The 25,414-nt window shown below is 62.1% G+C and overlaps 2 protein-coding genes across 6 annotated transcripts in view; one reads left to right on the forward strand and one right to left on the reverse strand.

The window, feature by feature from the left end:
• NIBAN2 (niban apoptosis regulator 2) overlaps positions 1–22,812 on the forward strand; it is a 56,625-nt gene extending 33,813 nt beyond the window's left edge. For both annotated transcript variants that reach the window (XM_060014119.1, XM_060014120.2), the window contains exons 3-14: positions 2,576–2,704; positions 4,402–4,507; positions 5,694–5,861; positions 10,354–10,469; positions 11,214–11,318; positions 11,409–11,571; positions 12,631–12,818; positions 13,417–13,572; positions 14,018–14,134; positions 14,256–14,363; positions 20,303–20,414; positions 20,869–22,812. In XM_060014119.1, coding sequence (XP_059870102.1) covers positions 2,576–2,704; positions 4,402–4,507; positions 5,694–5,861; positions 10,354–10,469; positions 11,214–11,318; positions 11,409–11,571; positions 12,631–12,818; positions 13,417–13,572; positions 14,018–14,134; positions 14,256–14,363; positions 20,303–20,414; positions 20,869–21,461 — 2,061 coding nt within the window. In that variant the 3' untranslated portion in view covers positions 21,462–22,812. The remainder of the gene's footprint in view (positions 1–2,575; positions 2,705–4,401; positions 4,508–5,693; positions 5,862–10,353; positions 10,470–11,213; positions 11,319–11,408; positions 11,572–12,630; positions 12,819–13,416; positions 13,573–14,017; positions 14,135–14,255; positions 14,364–20,302; positions 20,415–20,868) is intronic.
• A 1,709-nt stretch (positions 22,813–24,521) lies between these two features.
• The window catches only part of LRSAM1 (leucine rich repeat and sterile alpha motif containing 1), a 43,890-nt gene continuing 42,997 nt past the window's right edge, over positions 24,522–25,414 (reverse strand). For all 4 annotated transcript variants that reach the window (XM_060014123.1, XM_060014121.1, XM_060014124.1 and 1 more), the window contains one exon: positions 24,522–25,238. In XM_060014123.1, the coding sequence (XP_059870106.1) occupies positions 25,113–25,238 (126 nt within the window). In that variant the 3' untranslated portion in view covers positions 24,522–25,112. The remainder of the gene's footprint in view (positions 25,239–25,414) is intronic.

Genomic DNA, 25,414 nt, shown 5'->3' on the forward strand with positions numbered 1-25,414 from the left:
AAGCATTTATTCTGCATGAGAAATGCCTTTAACACCCACAAGGTTGAGTATTTGTGGTAAGAAAACAGGAGTAACATGTAAGCAGGAAGAGTAAGATGAAATCACCCACAATCCCTGAAAAGGAGGAATCTTTGGTCCCATTTTGTCATTCAGTAAAGTGAGGCTAAGTCATGATAACAATATAATACTAGAAATCATCATCATCATCACATAAATTGTTTTTGGTAGAAATAATAATACAGGGACACTTCCCTGGCGGTGCAGTTGTTAAGACCCTGTGCTCCCAATGCAGGGGACATGGGTTCGATCCCTGGCCAGGGAAGTAAGATCCCACATGCTGCAAGATGTGGCAAATAAATAAATCAATAAGAAAGTAAATAAATGATATTTCCTCTTAAAACAAAAAAGAAAGAATAATACAATAAATAACAATACAGTTAATAATAACACAAGTAATGGTAGTAATAAAAACAGCAGTCCTTTGTGTGGGCGCTGCTCATGCAGCCGGTACGACACTGCTCGGAGGGACTGAGATTTAGTCCCATCCCCATCCCAGATGTGGGCACTGAGGCTTGGACAGGTGGAGTCACCTGTCTGGGCTCCCGTGCTGTGGGCCGTGGAGCCGGGACTGGAACTCGGGCTGTCGGAGCCTGGGGACTGTGCTCTAGCCATTCACCATTTACCGCAGATGCCCATCGTGGCATCGGAGAGCTTTGCAGAGTCCAAAATATTTGGCCTGGGCTGTCGGGTTCCGTTTCCTGCAGACCTCCCTGTGGACACGTGACTCTGCCATTGGAAAGTCTTAAAAATAAAACCCAAACCCACACCACCTACCCATTACGGACTGTCCCAGGATCTAGGGGTGGACTTGGGGGCGCTGCTGAGCCCCACTCGCCCGGGCAGGCCCGCCTGGGTGGTGAGCTTATGCCCTCAGCCTCCCACTGCCCAAGCCTGGGCTCCGGCTCTAAGCAGAGAGGAGGACTGCAGACCAGGGGCCTGGGGGTGGGAGTGAGGGTCTGAGCAGGGTGTCGGGAGAGCTCTGTGTGCTCTTTCCTTTCTAGGAGAGATGGGGATTCAAGAGCTGGGTTGAAGTAGGCCCCAGTCTAAATATAGACCACTGAGCCCAGCTCTGTGACTTGGGCAAAGCCCACTCTGTGTGTGTGTGGGGGGAGGTGCGTGGTAGGGGGAACCGTTTTCTTTTCCTGTAAATATTTTTATCCCTGGGTAGGAAGCAGTCTTCGGGGGCCTATTGTTTGAGCACAATAGGCCCTCATTTTCCAAGAATGTTTTGGCATTTCCCCTTGAGGAGTTGCTGGGGAGAGGAGGCTGCATGTGAAGGGAGAGGGCTGGGGGGTGAGGATGCCTGGGGAGGGGCCGCTCACCTCTGACTCCAGCTGCGGGGCAGACCCAGAAGCAGAGCGAGGAAGCTAGGAAGGGTTAGGCACCGTTAGGACAATAGCAATACTTTCTCCCTTTATTACACACGATGCATGATTCCTTTTGCAGAAGGCACCGTATTTGTTGTAGAACAGCTAGAAGCTGCTGAGAAACAGGAACACTTAACTCCCTGAGCTCCTCCCATCCAGGAGGAGGGCTGCTCCCTTGTGGCCTGTCTCTCCTTTCCTGAAGCTTCCCCGTGCGGGTCTGCTCAGGAAGCACTCGCTCTGGGACGGCCACCCCTCCCCCTCCCCAAATAAGTCAGCCCGAGGAGCTGGAGAATGACACTGACAGTAACCCCAATAGTGGTCATGGTGGCTTCGCGTATCGTACTGCCTGCCAGGTGCCGACTGCCTGCGTGATCTTTGCACAGAATCCTCGAGATACCTTGGTGAAGTCGGTGCTGTCACTGTCCCATTTGACAGATGAGGAAACTGAGGCTCAGGGAAGTGATGTGACAGGGCTGAAGTCACACTGAGTCAGCGGTCGAGTCAAAGCTAGGGCTTTGCAGGAAGGTCTGGGCGTTTCTGCTGCCCACACTGGCCACTAGTCCGCCAGGATGCTGGTCAGACGGGAACCCTCCAGGCTGAGGTCCCCTCCTCTCCCACCCAGATTCATGGAGACTATCTTGTCAGCCGTCGGAACTGGGGAGGCTCTATGGAGCCACCGTGGTCAGGTTTTTGTTGCCCCAAGGGGAAACAGGCCCAGAACTGGAAAGAGATTGCCCAGGTGCTGGGGCCTTACCAGTGCTGGCCGGTGGGCACGTCCCCTCCGGCTGGAGTGACTGTCGCGCACCCACGCTGCAGTGGGGGTGGATGGGGAAGCAGCCTGCTTCGTGCTCTAGAGACCTGTCCCGAGGCAGCTGTGTCTGCCTAGGGCCAGGATGGGGTGGGATTCTGTCTGGGTCCGGTATTGTGGTGCCTGGCCTGGGTTCAAGTCCTGGCGTCACCTCTGATCCTCCTGGACCCCAGTGGGGTCCCCTTCACTGCCCTGAGCCTCACTTTTCTCATCTGCCAAATGTGTGACATGCGGCCCTGCCTCGGGGGCCTTGGTGAGGTCAGGATGGAGGACGTGCTCACCTTCTTGGAGGACCCCATTCCCAGGCTGGGTCTCACTCCCTGCCCTTTCCCTCCCATAGGTGCCCTTGGATGAGCGCATCATCTTCTCGGGGAACCTCTTCCAGTACCAGGAGGACAGCAAGAAGTGGAGGAACCGCTTCAGCCTCGTGCCGCACAACTATGGGCTGGTGCTCTACGAGAACAAAGTGGTGAGGCCCCCAGCGCATCCCAGCTTCTCCCAGGCCTGGCCAGGCCGCTTCTTCCCCTTCTCCGCAGCCTCCCCTGGCTTGCTGTCTTCTACACTAGTTGATGCTGCACGGCCCCCATTCCTAAGCCTGAGACTCCGTACCTCCACCCGCATCCCTCCCCTCCTCCCCGCACTGGCTGTTGCCAGGGCCACAGCAGAACCTCAGCAGCCTCCCCCCATCCCTTCCGGCCTCCCCATACCTTGCTGTGCTGCCTGCCCTCTCTAAGTGGCATTTCATCCATCCAGGCACCCAGCTCTCTGGGGTCCCCTTTCACTCTGCCTCTCCCCCCATTGGCCACGCGTTGCTGGCTCCTGCCCACCCCCGAGGCCCTCCGAATCTCTCCATTTCCAGCGCCCTCCTCGCCCTCAGCCACCTTCCCGCCTGGGCTTCCTGCTGCTCCCCAGCCCCTCCCTTCCTTGCTCTTCAACAGCGGCAGCTAACTGGCCGTTCCCTGCCTCAGAGGACCCCTGGGTGGTGGTCCTATCTGTTTCCTTCCTGATGCCCCCCTTGCAACTCTGTGCCCTGCAGTGGGGGGATGGGTGTCCTTCGATTGTTCCTTTGCTTTGGGCCCTTGGAAGCCCCACCTGGTTGAGCCACAGGCCCTTCTACCAGACATTTCTGCCGAACAGCCGAAGGACAGGCTTGAGCGCCCTCTGTTTTGAGGGATGCACCAGACTCACCAGGAGGACTTGTTAAAAAACAGGTTGCTGGGCCTACCCTGAATTCGGGTCTGGAGGGAGCCCAAGAATATGCATTTCTGACAAGTTCCCGGGTGACACTGATGCTGCTAATCAGGGACCACGCTTTGAAAATCATTGCCCTGGAGGTTCCAGCCACTCTTAAGGAATGTGTTGAGTGGTGACACCTAGTGGCGGAGTGCAGCATGGCACCCCTGCTGTATGAGCTCCTACATCAGGACTATTTTTTCTCCCCAGGGGTGTAAGAAAGCAGCGGCCAGTCCTCATTCTCCTCCCAAGGGGACTTAGGAAGGTAGTGGATAGTTCAGGGAAATGGTCCAAGACCCTGGGCTCTAGGGGCTGACAGACCAGGTTCGCGTGCAGGTCGGCTGCCTTACCAGCGGTGTGAACTTGGGGTTAATAATGGTACTCACCTCTGGCTTGTGAGAATTCTGTGAAATGAAGCATGCAGAGACCGGAGCACAGTGCCTGACATGTAATGAACACTCGGCTAGTGGTAGCTGCCGCCCGTAGAGACCGTAGGTGCAGTGGTGATAATAGCAGTCGCCTCAGCAGTGCTCCCTGACCCTCGCTGTGCCAGGCACAGTGCTATGCATTAAGTGGATTAGCTCACTGGGCCCTTGTGCAGCCCTGTGAGGTAGGAACTGTTATGACACTGGTTTTATAGATGAGGAAACTAGAGCAAAGGAGGTGCTTATCCTTGGCCTCACACAGACGGAACTCAGTGGAGTCAGGATTTGAGCCCAGACCCTGGGTCCGGGTCACTACACCATGTTGCCTCTAGTCATGGTGGTGGTCAAAGTCCTCTCTCCCCCTCCTCCCCTTCTTCCTTCTCCTCCTCCTCTTCCCTGACTGGGGCAGGCAACACTGAGTGGGGCCCTGGAGCCAGGGATGGAGACGGGGTTTGGGCTTGGCCATACACGTAACCCCCAGGGACCATCTCTCTCGCCCCCTCCTCAGGCTTATGAGCGGCAGGTCCCACCCCGAGCTGTCATCAACAGTGCGGGCTACAAAATTCTCACTTCCTTGGACCAGTACCTGGAGCTTGTTGGCAACTCCTTACCAGGTAAAGGACCACCCATCCCAGGCGAAGCACCCAGGGATTTGTCCAGGGGAGAGGGCGCCCCTGCTCCTGGAGCTCCAGGCTCCACGCCTGCAGGAAAACCAGCTGGGCCTAGAGCCAGCCGCAGGCGCCCGGCACAACCTGAGCCTCCAAAGGGAGGCCTGAGAGGGGTTCTCCTGTGGCCACATAGTGCGTTGGGGTTGCCCCACCCGAGCCCCTGCTTCCTGAGCCGGGCGGTCACAGCCGTGCAGGGGGACCTCTCTCCACCCCGCCTCTTCCCTGGGTCCCTGAGAGGCTTCCAGGAGAAGGTGATCCAGGTGCCCCAATTTGTAAACTGCTGAGTCAATACCGCATTTGTAAGGAGCTATCCTAGGCGACCCCACCCCATCAGAGACACCCAGAAAACTTGTGGGGTGACATCTGCCTCTCAGACGATCCCAGGGAGCCCAAGGGGTGAGGGAGGTGCTGGCCCTGTGGGGGCAGCTTTTACCCTTGTGTGGGACTTGGTGGCTGAGGGCTCAGCTGGAGTCTGGCTTTCCTGGATTCCAGCCCCTGCCCTGAGAGGGCTGACCTTGGGGTGTTATGTAGACCCCACGAGGTGCTGTGTGTGCTGAGCTGAGCGCAGGGACCCAGAGCCAGGGCCCAGAGAAGAACTGCCATTGTCCTGTTATTAACAGGAGTGGCAAGGTCACAGCCCAGGACCACTTATCTCGCTGGATCTCGAATATCCATGTGGACCAAACAGAGAGAGAAAAATCCCCTTTTATTTATTCTCTATCTCCCACATCCATACCTCCCTCCCCCCTTGGACATTTAAGCCACACTTTGGCCTCTGCTGCTGAAATTTGAAGGGAAACCCAAGAAGGTAATGCTTGGCCTTTGACCCTGAGGGCTCTGACCCTGTGTTATTTGTGCCTCCTGCACAGAGTTTAGAACCTGACCCCAGGGAGGTGCCTGCGTTACCAGCTCTGAGAAACGGTGCTGGGGGAGTCTGACATTCCTTTAGCCGGGCTGTGGAGCAAGAGAGAAGGACGTGGCCTCCCCACTGACGCTCTGGTCACCCCGGGACAGGCCAGCTCTCTCTGGACCTGAGCCTGCCCCTCATGGCAGGGCGAGGGGTCAGCTGCTGGCGTCCTCTGGCCGAGGGAAGCCACAGAGGGCAGCTGTTCAGAGGGCACTGTCTCCACAGGGACCACATCAAAATCGGGCACTGCCCCCGTCCTCAAGTGCCCCACGCAGTTCCCGCTCATCCTCTGGCATCCTTCTGCGCGTCACTACTACTTCTGCATGATGACGGAAGCTGAGCAGGACAAGTGGCAGGCTGTCCTGCAGGACTGCGTCCGCCACTGCAACAACGGTGAGCCGCCTTTAGGCACCAGGAGCTGGGAGCGGGGTTACGTGGATTATGTGCTGAGTGGCGACACCTAGTGGCTGAGTGCGGTGTGGCCACCCTGCTCTATGAGCTGTTCTGCGTTTCCTTCTGGGGCTGTTCGAAACCACTGTCATGCTGCCCTTCACCGTCTTCCTTGATGAAAACAGTTCTGTGATGCTCTTAAACAGAATTTGGGTTATTGTTCTCAGAGGGATGCAGTTGTTGAGCCCTTGGGTCACAAGATAAAAATCCTGATTCTGCCACTTTCCAGCAACAGGACCTTAGGAGACCAACTTACCTTCTGAAGCCTCTGTAAAATGGGGCTAATAATCTCTCCTGTGTCTCAGAGGGTTTGTGAACAGTGAGCATCCACTCAACGCTTGGTAAAGATTTTTTTATGCTACCGTTGCTTTCTTCTCAGGGACCTGGACCCGGGTCTGGGAAGTTCCCTTCCTCCCTCAGGGTCTCATTGTCCCCGTCTGCAAAGTTACAAGGTCTCCCCCAGGTCACTCATTCACTTAACAAACCTTTTAATGTCTCTGAGCCAGACCCAGGGCTGGGCACTGAGGATGGCCCCTGTCCCCGTGCTGCCGGCAGCCTGGTGGGGAGACAGATGTTAAACAGATGAGGACACCAGGCGGTGATGAGTCACAGCTGTGCCGGGTGCCGGGTGGGAGCCACCTGGGGAACCTGGAGTGTGTGTATGTACTGGGGGGTGCGGATCCTGTGTGTGGGGAGGGGTAGATCGGGGGGCTTCCTTGAGGAGGCCGGGGTTCAGCTGAGACCTGGAGGATGCATAGTTCTAGAGCAGAGGGAGGTGAGTTCCAGACGGAGGTCGCAGCAAGCATGAAGAGAGGCCCAGGGGTGTGGGCAGTTTAGAGGAGGATACACAAGACCCTGAAGTGGGGAGGGGGTGCCTGGAAATGGGCCTGGAGGGGGCGCTGGGGTCAGGTCTGGAGGGCCTTGTGGGGCTTTAAGGAGTTTGATCAAAAAGGCTTGTGACTGTCTCTCAGCCGGAGGGGTGGGGCATGAGGGGCTTCCTGCCCTTATGGGAGGAGCAACCCCATCCTGGACCCTGAAATTCCTTCCCGGTGACCTGGCCTCTGGGCAGCAGAGGGAGGCCGCTGCTCCCGCCCTGCCCTTGCCTCTGCCCTACTCTCCCCGCCTGGCATGCCTGGGGCGCAGCTCCACCCGCTGGATGGACAGTGGGCACCCACGCCTGGAGGCGGCTGTGCGGTGACTCGGCTCACCCCACCTGTCCCCTGTCCTCTCCGCTCTCCAGGGCTGCCTCTGCCCCGGCTGGAATCTGCCGGGCGGCAGGAACCAGGTCTTTAGTCAGGCCAGCCCCTGCCGCCGACAAAGAGCCTCCTGTTCCCAGGTCCCCGGGGGCTGAGGGGCCAGGACCGGCCGAGGCGATCTGGGCTCTGGCTGCCTGGCCTGGGGCACCGTCCCTCCTCCTCCCCCCTCCCTGGCCCAGCTCCTCCCTCTGAAGGTTTCCAAGGCTAATGGCAGACCTGGCCAGGTGACCCCAGGCCAGGCCGGGTGGGGACAGACCAGGTGTGGAAGAGCCGCCGTTTGGTTCCCCGTGCGCACAATGGCAGTTGTGATAAGCTTTGCTGGATCGTGGGGAGGAATACATGAGCTGGGTGGGGTAGAGCTCTTGGCCCCGTGCCTAGCACATAGCGAGCGCTCAGCCAGGAGGCTGAGGGGTATGGGTGTGGGTCCTGTGGGCAGGAGGGGAGGCCGGGGAGAGCTGCTGGGGTGGGGGGAGAGGCGTCCTGCGGCCGCAAGGTGTTGGGAGCTGACAGGGTGTTTTTAGAGGAGCCTTTCCTCCACCCTGAGGACTGTGGGAAAGTTCTCGGCTTCCTCGGGGGCTGGGCCTGGAATTTGCAGGGCCTGGAATTGCTCACTCCAGGGGCTGCCAGGAAGTGGGGGGTGGCTGGGTGGACACAGTTCGTCTGGCCCCCGCCCACATCCTGCATTCCCGGAGCAGCTGGGGCAGCAAGAGGCAGCGGGGCACGGAGCTGCCCCCTCGGGCTGGGCCTGGGGTGCAGAGGTCAAGGCCTCTTCCTGTCTGCCTGCTGCCCGGGCCTGAGGAATGTAGCTTCCTTTCTCAGCCTGACCCTGAGGACCCCACAGGCAGGAAGTCTCCAGGTCTCGCTAGAGTCGGCCAGTCTGGGTTCAGGCCCTGGGGCTGCCGTTCCCTAGCGGTGTGGCCTCGAGCCAGTGACTTTGCCTCCCTGAGCCCGTTTCCTCATGGGGAGAGTGGGGCTGAGAACAGCTGTCCCTCTGGGAGCTGTTTGGGGAGTTAGGTGAGGGAATGCGTGTGCGGTCTCAGCCTTAGTCTGCCGTAACACGGGACCAGAGACTGGGCGGCTTAAACGACAGAAATTTATTTTTGCACAATTCTGGAGGCTGGAAGCCCGAGATCCAGGTGTCAGCAGGTCTGTTTTCTTCCGAGGTGTCTCTCCCTGGCCAGCAGGAAGCTGCCGTCTCCCTGTGTCCTCACACAGTCCCCGCTCTGTGTGCGCAATTTGTCCAGATTTCTTCTTCTGAGGACACCAGCCATACATATGGGATCAAGGCCGAGCCTGAGCCCCTCGTTTTAACTTAATTTCCTCTCTAGTCCCTGTCTGCAGTCAGTCACATTCTGAGGGCGCTGGGGGTCAGGACTTCAACATAGGACTTTGAAGGGACACAGTTCAGCCCCTCACAGCCAGGCTCAGGGGAAGAGCTCGGGAGGGGTCACCCGCCCTTTTGATTCAGCCACTCGGCGAGCAGAGTAGGGACGTCCTGAGGGTCTGAGGCGGCATCGGCGGCCTCCTTCCTGCTGCCCAGCCCTCTGGCTCAGCGTCCTGCCACCTGGAGAGCGACCCTGCCGGGCACACCCGGCTTGCCGTCTGCAGACTGTAAATGCCCCAATGTGAGAAAGGCTGCATATAGCGCATGGCTGGATTGTTCTAGGCAAAACCTGGTCTCCGGGAGACGGTGCCCCTCCTTAAGCCTGAGGGGCTTCCTCCCCTGGCCCAGCTGGGCAGCACCCACCCCAGGGCTCTGCGCGGCACCCCAGCTGGGACACCCCTGCTCTGCCCCTGTCACTCCCTCCTCATCTCAGGTCCCTGAAATGCAGGGTGAGACGCCCCTCACGCCCCCATCCTGGTCCACGGAGCTGCCACTGCAGGGCTGGGGCTGGGCCTCAGTTTCCCCACCTCTGAGCTCTCTTCCAGCCCCACCAGGCAGGGTGATTCCTGGGTCAGCGGATGTGGAGGGGGAGGGGTTCTCCCCACGCCAGAGAGGGGCCTCTTTTCTGGGGGGGTGACTCAGCCCGCGGTCACTGCCGTGGAGGTCGGGGTTTCGGAGGCACTGGCTGCCAGTCCCCCTTCCCTTGGCTCTGGGGACGCAGTGGTCACAGGCTCGTGGCCAGGGTAGCCGCCAGCTGGCCGGCTGCGAGGTGTTTAACCACGTTCGTCCCGAAGTCAGATGTTGCGACTTCCTGCAGCCTGCCTCCCCAGCACCCAGTCTGAGGCCCATGCCTTGTTCACTGACCCCCTCGCCAGCACGGGGGAGGTGGGCAAACTCATCTGGGCCACCACCGCCACCATCATTGACAGGAGTGAGAAGTGGTATTTCCAGCCCCCTGGATGCACGGCGGTGAGCAAGGCGGGCCCAGGGCAGCAGGAGCCATTCGTGGCTGCAGTTACTAATAAAGTGCGACGTGGTGCCCGCTGGGCCCGCCCCCAGGCCCTGCCTCTGCAGTCCACACTGTGGTCGCGGCAGCCCCACAGTGGGTGTGTGAGGCCAGGCTGGTCATTGTTCCCACAATTCAGAAGGGAGAACTGAGGTCCCTTAGGGTTCAATGACCTGCAGCGAGGCTACGAGGCAAATTGGGCTCATCGCCTATTTTAATAAATCCAGTTTTATCGGCTCGTTTGTTCACACACCGCCTGCGGCTGCTTTCCTGCTACAACGGCAGGTTGAGTGGCTGGGACGGAGATCGTCTGGCCCACAAAGCTGAGACTGTTTACTGTCCTGCCCTTTGCGGGGGAGGTTGGCAGCCCCCTGGTGGAGGGAGGGTCTCTGCGCCTCTGGTATGCCGTCTGCCGTGCTGGGTGGCCTCTCCTTGGTGGTGGTGGTGGCTTCTGGTCCTGGCTCTGCTGCTCACTGGCCTTGGACCCTCGGCAGTGGCCTGACCTCGGAGCCTGTTTCTTCATCTGGAAAAGCAGAGGAAACGACAGTGCCCACAGCTCGGGCTGGTTGGGAGGATTGAAGGAGATGAGGATACAGAGCAGGGCTGTCTTACTGTCCACTGCTGCTGGTGGGTTCTCATCGTTACTGTCACTGCAACAACTACTGATGCTGTTACTACAAGAGCCGTGGGGGTCAGAGGTGGGGGGAGTTTGGGCAGTCAACCCATTGGTCTCGGTGGAGGGCACGGGCCATCCTACCGACCTCCTCTCTACATCCCTCTCCCGGGCAGGGATCCCCGAGGACTCCAAGGTGGAGGGCCCCGCGTTCACGGACGCCATCCGCATGTACCGCCAGTCCAAGGAGCTGTACGGCACCTGGGAGATGCTGTGTGGGAACGAGCTGCAGGTGAGGCCATGGAGGCTGGCGGGGAGGCTGCGCAAGTCAGCACGGGGCCCAGGCAAGGGCTCTGGAGCCTGGCTGCAGGTTCGGGCGGGTAGAGGCTGAGGTGATCCCGCAGCGGGGGCTGCTTGTTATTTTGTTCAGTCATTAACTGAGCACCGACCCTGGACTAGGTGCTGGGGGGCACTGTAAGAGGGACGCAGTCCTGGCCCTCAGGGAGCTGCCTAGAAGGAGAAACAGACGTGTGACAAGTAAACGCACACACTTGCATGTGCAGGCAAGGGGGGAAGGGTGTGGTATTCCAGACAGGGTGGCAGCATGTGCAATGGTCCTGAGGTGGGGCCCCTACAGGATCCTACAGGACACCCAAGCAGGTGAGCTGGGACCTGTGGGAATGATGCTTAGGAGGGAGGGCAATGGAGACGTGGAGCAAAGAGCAGCTGCTTTTTTTTTTTTGCGGTACGCAGGCCTCTCACTGTTGTGGCCTCTCCCGTGGCGGAGCACAGGCTCCGGACGCGCAGGCTCAGCGACCATGGCTCACGGGCCCAGCCGCTCCGCGGCACGCGGGATCTTCCCGGACCGGGGCACGAACCCGTGTCCCCTGCATCGGCAGGCAGACTCTCAAGCACTGCGCCACCAGGGAAGCCCAGAGCAGCTTTTTGAGGGGGGTTTGAGTGGCCGGGCTTGCCGGAATGTGGAGGGGCTGGGCATGCTCCGACCCCTGCCCCGGCCTGTGCCTCCCGGTCCTAGATCCTGAGCAACCTGGTGATGGAGGAGCTGGGCCCTGAGCTGAAGGCAGAGCTCGCCCCCCGGCTGAAGGGGAAACCGCAGGAGCGACAGCGGCAGTGGATCCAGGTGGGCAGGCCTGGGCTTGGGAGTAGGGGTGGGGGCCTGCAGCCGCCTGGCACCCTCGGCCTGGCGCTGACACCTCCGCCCTGCCCACAGATCTCAGACACCGTGTACCGCATGGTGTATGAACAGGCCAAGGCACGCTTGGAGGCCGTGCTGTCCAAGCTGCAGCTGGCCCGGCCGGCCATGGAGGCGGTCATCCGCACCGACATGGACCAGATCATCACCTCCAAGGAGCATCTGGCCAGCAAGATCCGAGGTAGGAGGGCCACCTGCTATGGCTGTCATCACCTGGTGGACGTGCTGGGACCACCCGCCTTCCGGGGTCAGGGGGTCCCTCCTGCCTGTTCAGGGATCCGTTTGCATTTCACAGGAAGGACTTGATTCATTGATTACTTTTAAAACACCAGAATCAAACCTGAGGCATTGTTCTTCCAGCCCCTGTGAGTTGTTTGTCAGCTGTTATTTCTATAGACTCAGATCTTGGTGACCTAAATGACGCTGAGGAGGTTCAAGCCTTCTCTTCGTCTTTGTCATCAGATCTACCATGTGTCATTTTAGCGACATCAGCTTGACTTCGGTGATTCACATTCAGCCAGCCTTTCTGGTCAGCTGATGCTCCTTTCTGTTCCGAGCCTGATGGGATCTCTTCACTCACTTGTCATCCGTCACACGCTGGCCACAGTTGTGACTGTTGTCAGTTGCCCGAGGTTATTCTCTAACCGCTGTGCTCACTGTGAGCTGGGGAGGACCCCGAGAGTTGACATTTATTGTGTGGAACAAATAACGTTAGCTGGGCAGGGGAGAAGGAGGGACGTCAAAACACCCCCTGGCTAAAAAATGCCTTGGTCAGAATGTCTTGGAGACGGTCCCTGCCCACAGGGAAGCAGCCTTTTCCATAGGTGGGCTGAGTCAGGCCACACCATTCCAGGGCAGAATCGGGGTTTGCAAAACTCAGAGGCTCATTGAAGCCACTGAAGTGTTTTCCATTTTTTTTTTAAACGAAGGAGCAAGACCCCCAAAGGTGAGTTCTCTTCCTCCAGCTAAACAGAAAAACTGCCAACCTAGAGACCTTCACACTAGCCGTTTTCTTAGCTTCTTGCCGTCACAGTGTCAGGAACATCAGGGTCCAGTCTCGGAACTCCCTGTTATTTGTGCTGCATTATCAGCCGTTCCTCAAGAATCCTTCAGTTTGCTAATGTTGTCACCAGTGGTTTTCTTTAAAGAATAATACGACCGCCTGCCTCTAGCCTGGGGGTCTGGGATGGTGGGAGTTGCTACCGGGGATGCCATCCGCTAACCAGCTCCCTCTGCGCAGCCTCCATCCTCCCCAAGGCGGAGGTGTGTGTCCGGAATCATGTCCAGCCCTATATCCCGTCCATCCTGGAGGCCCTGATGGTGCCCACCAGCCAGGGCTTCACCGAAGTGCGGGACGTCTTCTTCAAGGAGGTCACCGACATGAACCTGAACGTCATCAATGAGGGCGGCATCGACAAGCTGGGCGAGGTGAGCCAGGCATGGCCCCGGGTTTGGGTTTGGTCTGGCCCCCGTCAGGCCCTCACTGTGATCAGGGCTGGCCGCTCCCCTCCGGGGCATAACCTGTGAACGGAGGGTCTGCGTGCACCCCACAAATGCAGCCAGCCTCTCTCACTTCTGAGTGCTCTGGTTCTCGGGGTGAACGGTCTTCCACAGACCCCACATTGGGGTAGTCGGCTGCCTGGAACCCCACATAGTTGTCAGGTGTAGACAGAATTGGTCCTGTAATCTCAGCGTCTTCTACACCCCAAACTGAGGAGTCCATTGACAATAATAATCATAGAATTTGAGAGCCATAGAAGACCTTAGAGATCATGAAAAACCAGCTCGTGACTTGGAGGCTAAGAGAAGGTGAGCGATTTGCCCAAGGTCACCCAGCGCCCGGGCTGGCCTCTCCCCACACGCTGTGCTGCCGGACCCCACTCCTCCTGCCTTCAGATCCTCATGCTTCCTGTCCCGGGTCCTCCAGCGCTTGCCCTTGTGACCGCCACCCCCGGATGGCCTTCCCGGCTGCCTGGCTCCTCTGGCGGCCCCAGCTCAGGTCCCGCGTGTCTCTGCGTCCCTGCAGTACATGGAGAAGCTGTCCCAGCTGGCGTACCACCCCCTCAAGATGCAGAGCTGCTATGAGAAGATGGAGCCGCTGCGGCTCGATGGGCTGCAGCAGCGTTTTGACGTGTCCAGCACGTCTGTGTTCAAGCAGCGAGCCCAGATCCTCATGCGTGAGGTGAGCCCAGGGTGCTACCCCAGCTGCCCCCGCCGTCCCCAGGTCCCCGTCTCCTGGGGAAGAGGCTGCCTCTGTGGCCTTCCTTCCCAGCCCCCTCCTCGTCGTCCCCACGGGCCTCACTGCAGCCACACTCGGCCCCCGCGTGCTCTCCGCTACTCTGCTCTCTGGTCTGTTTGGACCCTGTCCCTCGCCCCCCCTGGCTAATTCAGACTCATCTTTTGGGTCTCAGAGACCCCTTCCTCCGGGGTCTTGCTCCCTAAGCCCCTTCCCACAGGGCCCAGGGCCTCTGTTTCCCTGAGGCAGGGAGTGGCCCCGGTGCCCGGCCCTGAGCCAGCACACCAGACAGTACAGGAGTGAGTGAGTGAACGGGCAGCTGAGCACACAGGCGCCCCCTCCTCCCGGCGGGCACCCCTTTCACGTGCCCCGTGGTGTGCCCCGCCGGCAGCAAATGGACAACGCCGTGTACACCTTCGAGACCCTCCTGCACCAGGAGCTGGGGAAGGGGCCCACCAAGGAGGAGCTATGCAAGTCCATCCAGCGCATCCTGGAGCGGGTGCTGAAGGTGAGCCGCCCGGCCAGGCCCCGCCCCTCCACCCAGGGGGGCGCTGGGGCTCGGCTCAGACCGGGACCGGTGGCGCTCCCTGACCCAGAGCCTCCTGTGCCCTGGCCGCTCTTCCTGGCAGAAATACGACTATGACAGCAGCACCGTGCGGAAGCGCTTTTTCCGGGAGGCTCTGCTGCAGATCACCATCCCGTTCCTGCTCAAGAAGCTGGCGCCCACCTGCAAGTCGGTGAGTGCGCTCCCCCTCCCCACTCCTCTCCCTCCCCTCCCCACCCCTCTTCTCCCCTCCCCTCACTCCACTCCTCTCCCCTCTCCTCCTCTCCTCACTCTCCCCACTCCCCACTCTCCCCTCTCCCCACTCTCCCCTCTCCTCACTCTCCCCACTCCCCACTCTCCCCTCTCCTCACTCTCCCCACTCTCCTCTCTCCTCACTCTCCCCACTCCCCCCTCTCCCCACTCCCCCCTCTCCTCACTCTCCCCACTCTCCCCTCTCCTCACTCTCCCCTCCTCACTCGCCCCTCTCCCCTCCTCACTCGCCCCTCTCCCCTCCTCACTCGCCCCTCTCCCCTCCTCACTCGCCCCTCTCCCCTCCTCACTCGCCCCTCTCCCCACTCGCCCCTCTCCTCCCTCTCCTCACTCGCCCCACTCGCCCCTCTCCTCCCTCTCCCCTCTCCCCCACTCTCCCCTCTCCCCCACTCTCCCCCCTCTCCCCTCTCCCCACTCTCCCCACTCTCCCCTCTCCTCCCTCTCCCCCCTCCCCACTCTCCCCTCTCCCCCCTCTCCCCACTCTCCCCACTCCTCACTCTCCCCACTCTCCCCTCTCCCCACTCGCCACTCTCCCCTCTCCTCCCTCTCCTCCCTCTCCCCACTCTCCCCTCTCCTCACTCTCCCCTCTCTCCCCTCTCCTCACTCTCCCCACTCCTCACTCTCCCCACTCCCCACTCTCTCCCCTCTCCCCCCTCCCCACTCTCCCCTCTCCTCACTCTCCCCTCTCCTCACTCTCCCCTCTCCTCACTCTCCCCACTCTCCCCACTCCCCCCTCTCCCCACTCCCCCCTCTCCTCACTCTCCCCTCTCTCCCCTCTCCTCACTCTCCCCACTCCCCACTCTCTCCCCTCTCCCCACTCTCCCCTCTCCTCACTCTCCCCACTCCCTCCACTCCCCCCTCTCCCCACTCCCCCCCTCTCCCCACTCTCCCCACTCTCCTCTCCTCACTCTCCCCACTCCCCCCTCTCCTCACTCTCCCCTCTCCTCACTCTCCCCTCTCCTCTCCCCTCTCCTCACTCTCCCCACTCTCCCCACTCCCCCCTCTCCTCACTCTCCCCTCTCTCCCCTCTCCTCACTCTCCCCACTCTCCCCTCTCCTCACTCTCCCCACTCTCCCCACTCCCCCCTCTCCCCACTCCCCCCTCTCCTCACTCTCCCCTCTCCTCACTCTCCCCACTCTCCCCTCTCCTCACTCTCCCCACTCTCCCCTCTCCTCACTCTCCCCTCTCCCCCCCTCCCCACTCCCCCCTCTCCCCACTCCCCCCCCTCCCCACTCCCCCCCCCTCCTCACTCTCCCCACTCCCCTCTCCCCTCTCTCCCCACTCGCCACTCTCCTCACTCCCCCCCTCCTCACTCTCCCCACTCTCCCCTCTCCCCACTCACCCCTCTCCTCACTCTCCCCACTCACCCCTCTCCTCACTCTCCCCTCTCCTCACTCTCCCCACTCTCTCCCCACTCCCCTTACTCTCCCCTCTCCTCACTCTCCCCACTCTCTCCCCTCTCTCCCCTCTCCCCACTCGCCACTCTCCTCACTTGCCCCTCTCCCCACTCTCCCCACTCCCCCCTCCTCACTCTCCCCCCACTCTCCCCACTCCTCACTCACCCCTCTCCTCACTCTCCCCACTCCCCACTGTCCTCACTCTCCCCACTCCCCCACTGTCCTCACTCTCCCCACTCCCCACTGTCCTCACTCTCCCCACTCTCTCCCCACTCTCTCCCCACTCCCCACTGTCCTCACTCTCCCCACTCTCCCCACTCCCCACTCTCTCCACTCCCCACTCTCTCCCCTCTCCCCACTCTCCCCTCTCCCCACTCTCCCCTCTCCCCTCTCTCCCCACTCTCCCCTCTCCCCTCTCTCCCCACTCTCCCCTCTCCCCTCTCCTCACTCTCCCCACTTTCCCCTCTCCCCTCTCCTCACTCTCACCCACTCTCCCCTCTCCCCACTCTCCCCACTCTCCCCACTCCCTCCACTCCCCCCTCTCCCCACTCCCCCCTCTCCTCACTCTCCCCTCTCCTCACTCTCCCCTCTCGCCACTCTCCTCACTCCCCCTCCTCACTCTCCCCTCTCCCCACTCACCCCTCTCCTCACTCTCCCCACTCTCTCCCCTCTCTCCCCTCTCCCCACTCGCCACTCTCCTCACTTGCCCCTCTCCCCACTCTCCCCTCCTCAACTCTCCCCACTCTCCCCACTCTCTCCCCCTCTCTCCCCTCTCCCCACTCGCCACTCTCCTCACTTGCCCCTCTCCCCACTCTCCCCTCCTCACTCTCCCCACTCTCCCCACTCCCCACTGTCCTCACTCTCCCCACTCTCCTCACTCTCCCCACTCTCTCCCCACTCCCCACACTCTCCCCACTCCCCACTGTCCTCACTCTCCCCCCTCTCTCCACTCCCCCCTCTCTCCCCTCTCTCCACTCCCCACTCTCCCCCCTCTCTCCCCTCTCTCCACTCTCCCCTCTCCCCACTCTCCCCTCTCCCCACTCTCCCCTCTCTCCCCTCTCCTCCCTCTCCTCACTCTCCCCTCTCTCCCCTCTCCTCACTCTCCCCACTCCTCACTCTCCCCACTCCTCACTCTCCCCACTCCCCACTCTCTCCCCTCTCCCCACTCTCCTCACTCCCCCCTCCTCACTCTCCCCACTCTCCCCTCTCCCCACTCACCCCTCTCCTCACTCTCCCCACTCACCCCTCTCCTCACTCTCCCCTCTCCTCACTCTCCCCACTCTCTCCCCACTCCCCTTACTCTCCCCTCTCCTCACTCTCCCCACTCTCTCCCCTCTCTCCCCTCTCCCCACTCGCCACTCTCCTCACTTGCCCCTCTCCCCACTCTCCCCACTCCCCCCTCCTCACTCTCCCCCCACTCTCCCCACTCCTCACTCACCCCTCTCCTCACTCTCCCCACTCCACTGTCCTCACTCTCCCCACTCCCCACTGTCCTCACTCTCCCCACTCTCTCCCCACTCCCCACTGTCCTCACTCTCCCCACTCTCTCCCCTCTCCCCTCTCTCCCCTCTCCCCACTCTCCCCTCTCTCCCCTCTCCCCACTCTCCCCTCTCTCCCCACTCTCCCCTCTCTCCCCACTCTCCCCTCTCCTCACTCTCCCCACTCTCCCCTCTCCCCACTCTCCCCTCTCCCCACTCTCCCCACTCCCTCCACTCCCCCCTCTCCCCACTCCCCCCTCTCCTCACTCTCCCCTCTCCTCACTCTCCCCTCTCCTCACTCTCCCCACTCGCCACTCTCCTCACTCCCCCCTCCTCACTCTCCCCACTCGCCACTCTCCTCACTTGCCCCTCTCCCCACTCTCCCCTCCTCACTCTCCCCACTCTCCCCCCCACTGTCCTCACTCTCCCCACTCCCCACTGTCCTCACTCTCCCCACTCTCTCCACTCCCCACTCTCTCCACTCCCCACTCTCCCCCCTCTCTCCACTCCCCACTCTCCCCCCTCTCTCCCCACTCTCCCCTCTCCCCACTCTCCCCTCTCTCCCCTCTCCTCCCTCTCCCCTCTCCCCCCCCTCCCCACTCCCCCCTCTCCTCCCTCTCCCCTCTCCCCCCACTCCCCCCTCTCCCCACTCCCCCCACTCCCCTCTCCCCCCCTCCCCACTCCCCCCTCTCCTCACTCTCCCCCTCTCCCCCCACTCCCCCCTCTCCCCTCTCCCCCCACTCCCCCCTCTCCCCACTCCCCCCTCTCCCCACTCCCCCCTCTCCTCACTCTCCCCACTCCCCCTCTCCCCACTCCCCCCTCTCCTCACTCTCCCCACTCTCCTCTCCTCACTCCCCCCTCTCCCCACTCTCCCCACTCCCCCCTCTCCTCACTCTCCCCTCTCCTCACTCTCCCCACTCCCCTCTCCCCTCTCTCCCCACTCGCCACTCTCCTCACTCCCCCCTCCTCACTCTCCCCACTCTCCCCACTCTCCCCTCCTCACTCTCCCCACTCTCCCCACTCCCCACTGTCCTCACTCTCCCCACTCTCCTCACTCTCCCCACTCTCCTCACTCTCTCCCCACTCCCCACACTCTCCCCACTCCCCACTGTCCTCACTCTCCCCCCTCTCTCCACTCCCCACTCTCCCCCCCTCTCCCCTCTCTCCACTCTCCCCACTCTCCCCTCTCTCCCCTCTCCTCCCTCTCCCCTCTCTCCCCTCTCTCCCCTCTCCCCACTCTCCCCTCTCTCCCCTCTCCCCACTCTCCCCTCTCTCCCCCCACTCCTCACTCTCCCCACTCCTCACTCTCCCCACTCCCCCCTCTCCCCCCCTCCCCACTCCCCCCTCTCCTCACTCTCCCCTCTCCTCACTCTCCCCACTCCCCCCTCTCCCCACTCTCCCCTCTCCCCCCTCTCCCCCCTCTCCCCTCTCCTCACTCTCCCCTCTCCTCACTCTCCCCACTCCCCTCTCCCCTCTCCCCACTCGCCACTCGCCACTCTCCTCACTCTCCCCTCTCCTCACTCTCCCCTCTCCTCACTCTCCCCACTCCCCTCTCCCCTCTCCCCACTCGCCACTCTCCTCACTCTCCCCACTCTCCCCTCTCCTCACTCTCCCCTCTCCTCACTCTCCCCTCTCCTCACTCTCCCCTCTCCTCACTCTCCCCACTCTCTCCCCACTCCCCTTACTCTCCCCTCTCCTCACTCTCCCCACTCTCTCCCCTCTCTCCCCTCGCCACTCTCCTCACTTGCCCCTCTCCCCACTCTCCCCACTCCCCCCTCTCCCCACTCTCCCCTCTCTCCCCCCACTCTCCCCTCTCCCCACTGTCCTCACTCTCCCCACTCCCCACTGTCCTCACTCTCCCCACTCTCTCCCCACTCTCTCCCCACTCCCCTCTCTCCCCTCTCCCCACTCTCCCCACTCCCCTCTCCCCACTCTCCCCTCTCCTCACTCTCCCCTCTCTCCCCTCTCCTCACTCTCCCCACTCTCCCCTCTCCTCACTCTCCCCTCTCCTCACTCTCCCCTCTCCTCACTCTCCCCTCTCCTCACTCTCCCCACTCTCCCCTCTCCCCACTCTCCCCTCTCCCCACTCTCCCCACTCTCCCCACTCTCCCCACTCTCCCCACTCTCCCCTCTCCCCACTCTCCCCTCTCCCCACTCTCCCCACTCCCCACTCTCCCCTCTCCCCACTCTCCCCACTCTCCCCACTCCCCACTCTCCCCACTCTCCCCTCTCCCCACTCCCCACTCTCCCCACTCTCCCCTCTCCCCACTCTCCCCACTCTCCCCACTCCCCACTCTCCCCACTCTCCCCTCTCCCCACTCCCCACTCTCCCCTCTCCCCACTCTCCCCACTCTCCCCTCTCCCCACTCTCCCCTCTCCTCACTCTCCCCTCTCCTCACTCTCCCCACTCTCCCCTCTCCTCACTCTCCCCACTCTCCCCTCTCCCCACTCTCCCCTCTCCTCACTCTCCCCACTCTCCCCACTCTCCCCACTCTCCCCACTCTCCCCACTCTCCCCTCTCCTCACTCTCCCCTCTCCTCACTCTCCCCTCTCCTCACTCTCCCCACTCTCCCCTCTCCTCACTCTCCCCACTCTCCCCTCTCCTCACTCTCCCCTCTCCTCACTCTCCCCACTCTCCCCTCTCCTCACTCTCCCCTCCTCCTCCCGTCTCCCCCCTCCCCTCCCCCCTCCCCCCTCCCCTCCCCCCTCTCTTCTCCCCTCCCCCCTCTCTTCTCCCCTCCCCCCTCTCTTCTCCCCTCCCCCCTCTCTTCTCCCCTCCCCCCTCTCTTCTCCCCTCCCCCCTCTCTTCTCCCCTCCCCCCCTCCCCCCTCTCTTCTCCCCTCCCCCCCCTCCTCTCCTCCCCCCCTCCCCCCTCCTCTCCTCTCTCCCCCCTTTTCCCCTCCCCTCCCCCGCTAGCCCCAGTCCTGGGCCTGACCAACAGCCCTGGCCTCCCCTCTCTCTGCCCCACCCCCACCCCCACCCGGCAGGAGCTGTCCCGGTTCCAGGAGCTGATATTCGAGGACTTTGCCAGGTTCATCCTGGTGGAGAACACGTATGAGGAGGTGGTGTTGCAGACGGTCATGAAGGACATCCTGCAGGGTGCGTGCCTCCCGGCCCCCGGGGGCTGACTGCAGAGCTGGGGGGTGGTGCTGCTGTTGGGACCCTTACTGCCTGGAGGGTGGTGGAGGTGGCCGCCCAGAGGTCTTCCTGGTGGGGTCAGCTAAGCTACAAAGAAAAGAGGACTTATGCCGTGGGCTGGGGTGGGCGCACTACCAGCGGTGTGGCCCCAGCAGGGTAGCATCGCATCCCTGTGCCTTAGTTTGTTTGTGGGTCCTTGACATTTTGGGAGCATCAGGTGAGTGACAGGGTGTAGGGTCACAGCCCCTGCTTCCCAGCATTGAGGCCTGAAATAAGCCTCGTCCCAGTCACAGCACCCACTTAGGCCGAGGGGGGCCTCTGGGGGCTGATGCAGGTCACAGCTGGGCAGTGTAGGGTGTGCTGGCGGCCGTCAGCCCCGTGGTCAATGTCCCGACACCGCCCTCCTGTCCTGTAGCTGTGAAGGAGGCCGCCGTGCAGAGGAAGCACAACCTGTACCGGGACAGCGTGGTCATGCACAACAGCGACCCCAACCTGCACCTGCTGGCCGAGGGCTTGCCCATCGACTGGGGCGAGGAGTACAGCGGCAGCAGTGACAGTGGTGGGGACCCCGGCAGCCCTGGCATCCCGGAAGCAGCCACCCTCTCGGAAAAGCGCCGGCGTGCCAAGCAGGTGGTGTCCGTGGTCCAGGACGAGGAGGTGGGGCTGCCCTTCGAGGCTGTCCCTGAGTCCCTACCACCTGCGTCCGCAGACAGCATCACCGAGCTCCGTGGTCTGCTGGCCCGGGATCTGCAGGCTGAGAGCCCCCCGCTGGCCGGCCCCCTGCTCAATGGGGCCCCCGCCCAGGAGAGCCCCCAGCCCGGGGCAGCCCCTGAGGCCGCCTCACCGCCTGCCTCACCCCTCCGGCAGCTCCCGCCTGGAAAGGCCTCGGACCTCGAGCCTCCCAAGCCCAGTGACCAGGAGACCGGGGAGCAGGTGTCCGGCCCTGGCGGCCGCCCCCCAATCCATACCACCACCGAGGACGGTGCAGGGGTGCAGACTGAGTTCTAGGCCAGTCGCCCCCGAGCTTCTGTTGGACATGGCGCACGGGCCACTCCCTGAGGCACTGGAAGGCTCGGCTCTGGTCGGGGAGCGCTGGATCTCTGCCTTCCAGGTGGGGATGGGGCCAGGCTGGTGTGGCACCTCTGGGGCGGAGACGGGCCCACCTGAGTCACTTTATTGGGTTTGGTCACACTTGGTCGGTCTGTTTTCTCTTATGTGGGATGATCTCGGCTTTCCTCCTCCTGCCGGGGGCAGAGCACAGCGGAGGGGGCTGGGAGCGCGCGGTGGCCCTGGGTCCCTGAGTCCTGCGTCCCTGCTCTGCCTCTGTGGCCCGTTTCCCTCGTGGGTCTTGCCGTCCTTGGGAAGAGGGCGGGAAGAGTAGCATCTGCTGTGACACAGAGCCCATGGATCCTCTGCTCGCACCAAGGGGCTCGCTGGAACCAGGAAGACGGAGCGCTGAGGCCGGTCTCGGCCCGCTCCTCCCTCCTCCCGGCTGGGCCCCAGAGGCCAGTTTTGGAGTGGATACTGGCCTTGCTGTCCTGCCCCGGGTGAGGGGATGTGCAAGGAGGGGCCTTCAGGCTGGGGGAGAGCTGCCTCGCGGAGGGGGATGGGGCCGTGGGCCTGAGGAGAGAACAAGAAAGGCCTGGAATGGGCTGGTCTGGGGAGAGGAGGGAGAGGGCGTGTCTGAGGGAAGGAGGGCGTGACCTCTGCAGAGGTACTGCTGGGAGGGTGGGCGCGGTGGCAGATGGAGGGCTGCTGGAAGCTGGGCTGTTGCCTCCCCCTCCACTTGCTGGGGTCCAGTCTCCGGAGTTCTTCTGTCCCCGTGCTGGGCTCGGGGGGTGGGGGGCGGTGGCATGTTGCTCAGTGGCAGGGCCGGGTGGGTGTGGACTCTGCAGGCCACTTCCAAGGTACGCGTTGTCCTCCCAGGGAGCTGCGGGGCTCGTGAGGGGCAGGAGGATGGGCCGAGGCACCCCAGGGCACCACTGAGCTCTTGCGTCAGGCTGGGGCTCGGCCCCTTGTGCTCTGAGTTTCTGGTCACCCCATCCTGAAAACTCCAGGACTCTTCAAATGTCCTGAGTCACGTGGGGGCCCAGCCATCCCCCTTCCTGGGGTGAGGTTCAAGCCGAGACCATCCCCAGGGGCTGGGGCCTCCTGGCCTTCCCACACCCCCTCCCCTGCTGCTTGGAGGGGAGGGGAGGGTGGGCAGGGCAGAAACCGAGTCCTTCAGGGTCGTCAACGCCATCCCAGCCCTGCCTCCTCCATCCCCTCATCTCCTTCCTGGACCGGGCCCTGGGACCCACAGGACGTGAAGCACTGGCTGGTGCTCAGGGACCCCCGCCCCCCCCAGTCCCCCAAGCCCTAAACTCAACGCCTCACTAACCTCTTTTACCAACACGTTCCGTCTGAAGATGCTCTCCTTTGGTGCCTTCTTTTGTGGTTTTCCAAATCATCCTCAAATCTTGTATTGGAAATATTATGCAAACTGTTTAAGCTTCTACTAATCAATAAATGCTTTATTTAAAGCCAGTGGCCCACGTGTGGTCCCAGCAGGGTGAGACCTTTGCTGGAGACGGACTAGGAGCACCTGTGTACCTCGACTTTCTGGGATGGCCGCTTGACCGAGTGCTTACAGGTGCATGGCCAGAGTTCTATTATCCCATTTTACAGAGGAGAAAACTGAGGCTTGGAGAGAAGGGACACAGCAGGTAGGTGACCCGCCTGCTGGCAGCTCAGACGGCTTCCTCAGCCAGATCCATGCAGGGTGCCCCTCTGGCCGTCTCGGGCAATGCTGAGGGCAGGAGCGTAGCTACTTTATGGCCACGTGGCCCTGGGTGCCCATGGCGGGTGGGCCCGAGGCTCACACTAGATCCAAACAGTGATGCCAGTGTGTAAGACTCCTGCTCACACAGCTAGTACTTACTGTGGGCCGTGCACGTTACTTGCAAGACTAGGAGCCTCACGGCAGCTCCAGGCGGCGGGCACCATTGTCACATTTCACCGATGTGTAAACTGAGGTCCAGGAAGGCGGGGAACCTGGGCTGAGGCTATGGGGCCCCCATCACCTTGGGGGACGGTGGCCAGTGGCTGAAGGCTTGTTAAGGGCTGAGGTGAGGAAGCAGGGGCTCAGCTGCAGTCTTGCTGTTGACCTTGGCAAGGCACTGAACTCAACCTCAGGCTCCTCGTCTATAAAAGGGGGGGCCTATTGAGGGTTCAAGGAGACCCGCCAAACACTGTGCTCTGCGAGGTGGCCCTGCCCACCTCAGGCCTCAGTCTCCCCTCTTAGCTTAGCAGAGCCCAGCAGGGTGTGTGGGGAGGGAAACCATCAGAGGTCCCCCGGGTACCTGGAAAGCAGGACTCACACCACATGGGCCTTTCATCCGTCCTGTTTCAGCCCGCAGGACTGTCACAACAAGGCAGGGAGAGTGAGGGCCTGTCCCCTGCATCCCGCCGGCTCTTACGCTGTGCCTGCGATGAGCAGTCAGGGCTCCCTGGTGGCCGCCGGCCTACGTCAGGGCTCCATCGTGTCCCTTGCTGACCAGATGGGGAACTAGGATGTGGAAGGTTGGCCAGAGTCAGAGTTAGCTGGAGGCAGAGTCCAGGCGCCCCGAGCAGACCTGCCTGTAGCCCAAAGGAAAAGCTGCCCCTGGCTCAGAACTGTCTGCCAGAAGGCGCACGACAGAGGCGCAGCTCTACGGCGAGTACCAGGAGCACGGCTCCCGCAACTGTGCGGTGAACAACCGCGCGGCTGCACGGGTTCAGGGCTCAAGATGCTTCTAGACTCCAGAGCCAGCGCCACCACGTTCCTGTCGCAGGGCCCGGGACATCCAGCCCCCTGGTCTGGGGTAACGATAACAGAGCACGTAGCACAGCCTACACGGCACCACGAGCTCTGCAGACTTTCTGAGCCCTTCTCTTAGAGCCCTGGTCTCTCCACCTGCAACAAGGGAGGTTTGGATAACTTCACCTTTGGGAACACCGCACCTCCCCCCTTCCCTTCTGACTCAGCTGTGACCCCCTCCCCCTCCCCGGGCTCCATCAGGACCCAGTGATGACTCTGGAGGAGGCGGCTGGAGATGGGTTTATTGACGTTACTGCTTTGGGTCTGCAAAGCTCAGTACCTGCCCTGGAGCTGCGCGGGGTGAGGAGGTGCAGAGCTGGAGAGAGGAGGGGCCCAGCGTGCGGGGAGAGCAGAGGGAGGCGAGGAGGGGCCGACGTCGCTGTGGCACCAGGCCCGCCCTGAACACACTCTGGCCAGTCAGTCCGAGGACACGGTGGCCTCTCCACCTCTCCCCTCGGCCAGGGCCCTCCTGCACCCCCACCACCCTGCCCAACGGGACAGCACTGCCCGGGCTCCCCTGAGGAGGCTCCTGGGTGGGGGGGCGTGACTGCCAGAGGCAGCTGAGACACTCAGGCCTGTGCTCAGATGGAGGCATGCTGGTACCCCACCCCCCAGACCCTGTCCTCGTGCGGCGAGGGGTCCTCTCTCCTCCACGGTATTCACGCTGGCTCTGTCCTTGGTCAGGAACACTCCTGTCTCCGCCTGGGCCAGGACAGAGGGGCCCGTACTAGTCCATGGAGAACAGAGCGGGAGCTGGAGCCCTGGGCCCGCAGGTAGCAGAGGTGGGGCTGGAGGTGTCAGGCCCGGGCGGCGGCCGGCGCTCAGCGGCTGTGGTAGATGCGGAGGCGCTGGGCGATGTCCTGGCGGCACAGCGGGCAAGTGCGCAGGGGCTGGCAGCACTGCTGGCAGCAGCAGACGTGGCCGCAGTTGAGGAAGATCATCTGGGCCTGAGGAGAGAGTGCGGGAGTGTCTGGGAACCAGCCCGGCCTGATTCCCCGGGGATGGGGCAAGTGAGGCCCCCGGCCCCCAAAGATCTGACAGCACGGTCGTCACGCTCCACCGCCCGTATGGTCTGTCTGCCCCTCTCTAACAGCCGCGCGGTTCACAGCCCCGCCCTATCACC

The sequence above is a fragment of the Delphinus delphis genome, chromosome 6 (assembly GCF_949987515.2).
Source record: "Delphinus delphis chromosome 6, mDelDel1.2, whole genome shotgun sequence".
Taxonomy (NCBI): Eukaryota; Metazoa; Chordata; class Mammalia; order Artiodactyla; family Delphinidae; genus Delphinus; species Delphinus delphis.